Consider the following 2,656-nt stretch of genomic DNA (forward strand, 5'->3'; position numbering starts at 1 on the left):
ACATAAAATCACAGTAATTTCCAAACAGTCCGTATCTCCTGTACGTGGTAGTAGACACACGTCACTCAAGTCAACCACTTGTTAGCTCTGTGGCATAAGCAAGTTACTTTACCTCACTAAGTCACAGTTTTCATTTATAAATTGAAGGAAATAATAGAATCTAAGTTACAGAAGTGTAAGAATTAAGAATAAACATAAATGCCAGGCACACTGTATATACTCAACAAGTGTTAGCTATTTTTAATATCTCAACTGTGAGCTGTTACTATGTAAGACATTCCACTGCCATCTGCAGCATTCCAAATACTTCATGAATATCTGACCCATTACCTATTGATTGACTCTGCAGCCAACATTCGAACTCGGTGATGATTATCAGCAAGAAATTGTGTAAATACTTCGTTTACAGGAAAGTCTTTTCCCATTACATTAAGAATGGCCCATTTTGAATAAGGATCGGCCTATGGGAAAAGAACTGAGGTTAAATACGAAGTAGAGAAAAATTACTCATTAACAAACAAAAACTGCTTTAAATTTTTCAATGAAGATCTTACTAATAAAATGTAAAAACTCACCTCAAGCAAAGTTTTAAGGCAGTTTACTAGGGCCATTCTTACAGAGAATGTATATTTCCTCTCCTTTGTTAGATGCCTGAAATCAAGTAAGTTTTCCAAAGTTAAATAATCATTCTGATAAAAGCACTCAGAAAATTCACTGAATATGAAGATTATTATAAATTGCTTCCAATATGTCTTTCTGTGCTAAACTTATTTGTCATTATGTGGAATATACCAACATACTCACCCTCCCAAAAATTCAAGCTAAAAGAAATTAGTTTGAAAGAATTCATTTTAGTGTATATTATTCATTTTATACCATTATGTCTCTTTTTCAGGGGCTACCATAGAATGGCTAACCACATTATAGTAAACTTACTTTAGAAAGAAATTTCTTTGTTAAAGTTTTGTTTGGTATATTGAAGATTTCAAAATCACATTCAGGCCAGGTGCACTGGCTCACGCCTGTAATCCCAACACTTTGGGATGCCGAGGTGGGTGGATCACTTGAGATCAGGAGTTTGGGACCAGCCTGGCCAACATGTTGAAACCCCATTTCTACTAAAAATACAAAAAAATAAGCCAGGCGTTCTGGCGGGAGCCTGTAATCACAGCTGCCTAGGAGGCTGAGGCAGGAGAATTGCTTGAACCTAGTAGGTAGAGGTTGCAGTGAGCAGATATAGCACCACTGCACTCCAGCCTGGGTGATGGAGTGAGACTCTGTCTAAAAATAACACAAAAACAAAAAACATTCTATTGATTTAGAATTACTCATCAATCAAATAGTACAAGGGTTCTAAATTATATGTATGTGCTCCTCTGTAAGTATCATGGTGTTATCTCGGAATGTGAAAATATGCATAAAATAACCAGATAAGAACAAGGCCAATCTGTTCACTCTGGGAACATGAACAATTCAGCTGATTTTGGCTTGTTGTCCTTTCTTTATTCACTATACATGTCAAATTATTAAGTGATTCAAAATTTGCAGAGAAAGGAGTTAAACAGTTTAGAAAGCCAAGCCTTAAACAAAAAGCAATGTAGTTATTCAAGCAACTGATGGAAACACAAATTACATTCTGCTATTCTTAAAAGATGTATTAGCTATGTAGGAAGATGAGAAGAAATCACTGATGTGGATACAAAATTTGCATTTGTATCCACAGATAGCAAAAGAAAAATAAGACCACAAAGTAGACTGTACCTACCAAAATGCTCCAATTACTGTAAGAAACTGTCCTTGAGCATCCCTTGTATTCTCAGAGTCCATATTGCTTTGACCTAGGTTTTTCACTATATGAAGGACATGGTTTAAAATAGTTTTACAAACATCTTGGTCACGACGATACAAAGAACACACATTGCTGTGGTAAAAAAAAGTTTAACTTTATAAGCTTAACAGAACACATTGGTTATTTTATAAATTTAAAGTGAACATAACATAAGGTTTTAATTTCTTACGATAGTGGTTTCAGAAGTTCAACAACATCTTCCATTGGCAAGGGGTACTCTTCTCCAGGAAGCTCCTTTAAAAGCATTAGATACTAAGATGGTAGGAGGGAAAAAAATCAGGTTTATTCACAAATCATTTACTTTAAAAAGTATATAAACATAGGCCGGGCGCAGTGGCTCACACCTTTAATCCTAGCACTTTGGGAGGCTGAAACGGGCGGATCACAGGTCAGGAGTTTGAGACCAGTCTGGCCAATATGGTGAAACCCCATCTCTACTAAAAACACAAAAATTAGCCGGGGGTGGTGGTGGACGCCTATAATCCCAGCTACTCAGGCAGGAGAATCGCTTGAACCTGGGAGGCAGAGATTGCAGTGAGCCGAGATCGTGCCACTGCACTCCAGCCTGGGCAACAGAGCGAGATTCTGTTTCAAAAAAAATTTTTTTTAAGTATATAAACATAAATTCATACATGCACACATATGCACACACACACACAGCCGTAAATTTTTAAAAGGTGTATAGTAAAAACAGAAGGCTTTGAGGTCAAACAGCAGAATTCAAATCCCAGTACCACAGCCTTAACTTTTCTGGTTAAAAAACTTGCCTTATGTCATCTAGGGCCTTCGTACCCTCATCTGTAGAGT

At 36.7% G+C, this 2,656-nt stretch overlaps 1 protein-coding gene across 1 annotated transcript in view; it reads right to left on the bottom strand.

Moving 5' to 3' along the window:
* The window catches only part of ATM (ATM serine/threonine kinase), a 178,344-nt gene that overhangs the window by 108,977 nt on the left and 66,711 nt on the right, over positions 1-2,656 (bottom strand). Inside the window, exons 18-21 of the mRNA XM_011984759.1 lie at positions 2,019-2,101; positions 1,766-1,921; positions 576-651; positions 331-461 (exon numbers count right to left, since the gene is read on the bottom strand). Of these exons, the coding sequence (XP_011840149.1) occupies positions 331-461; positions 576-651; positions 1,766-1,921; positions 2,019-2,101 (446 nt within the window). The remainder of the gene's footprint in view (positions 1-330; positions 462-575; positions 652-1,765; positions 1,922-2,018; positions 2,102-2,656) is intronic.

This window comes from Mandrillus leucophaeus, unplaced genomic scaffold, assembly GCF_000951045.1.
Source record: "Mandrillus leucophaeus isolate KB7577 unplaced genomic scaffold, Mleu.le_1.0 Scaffold273, whole genome shotgun sequence".
Lineage (NCBI taxonomy): Eukaryota > Metazoa > Chordata > Mammalia > Primates > Cercopithecidae > Mandrillus > Mandrillus leucophaeus.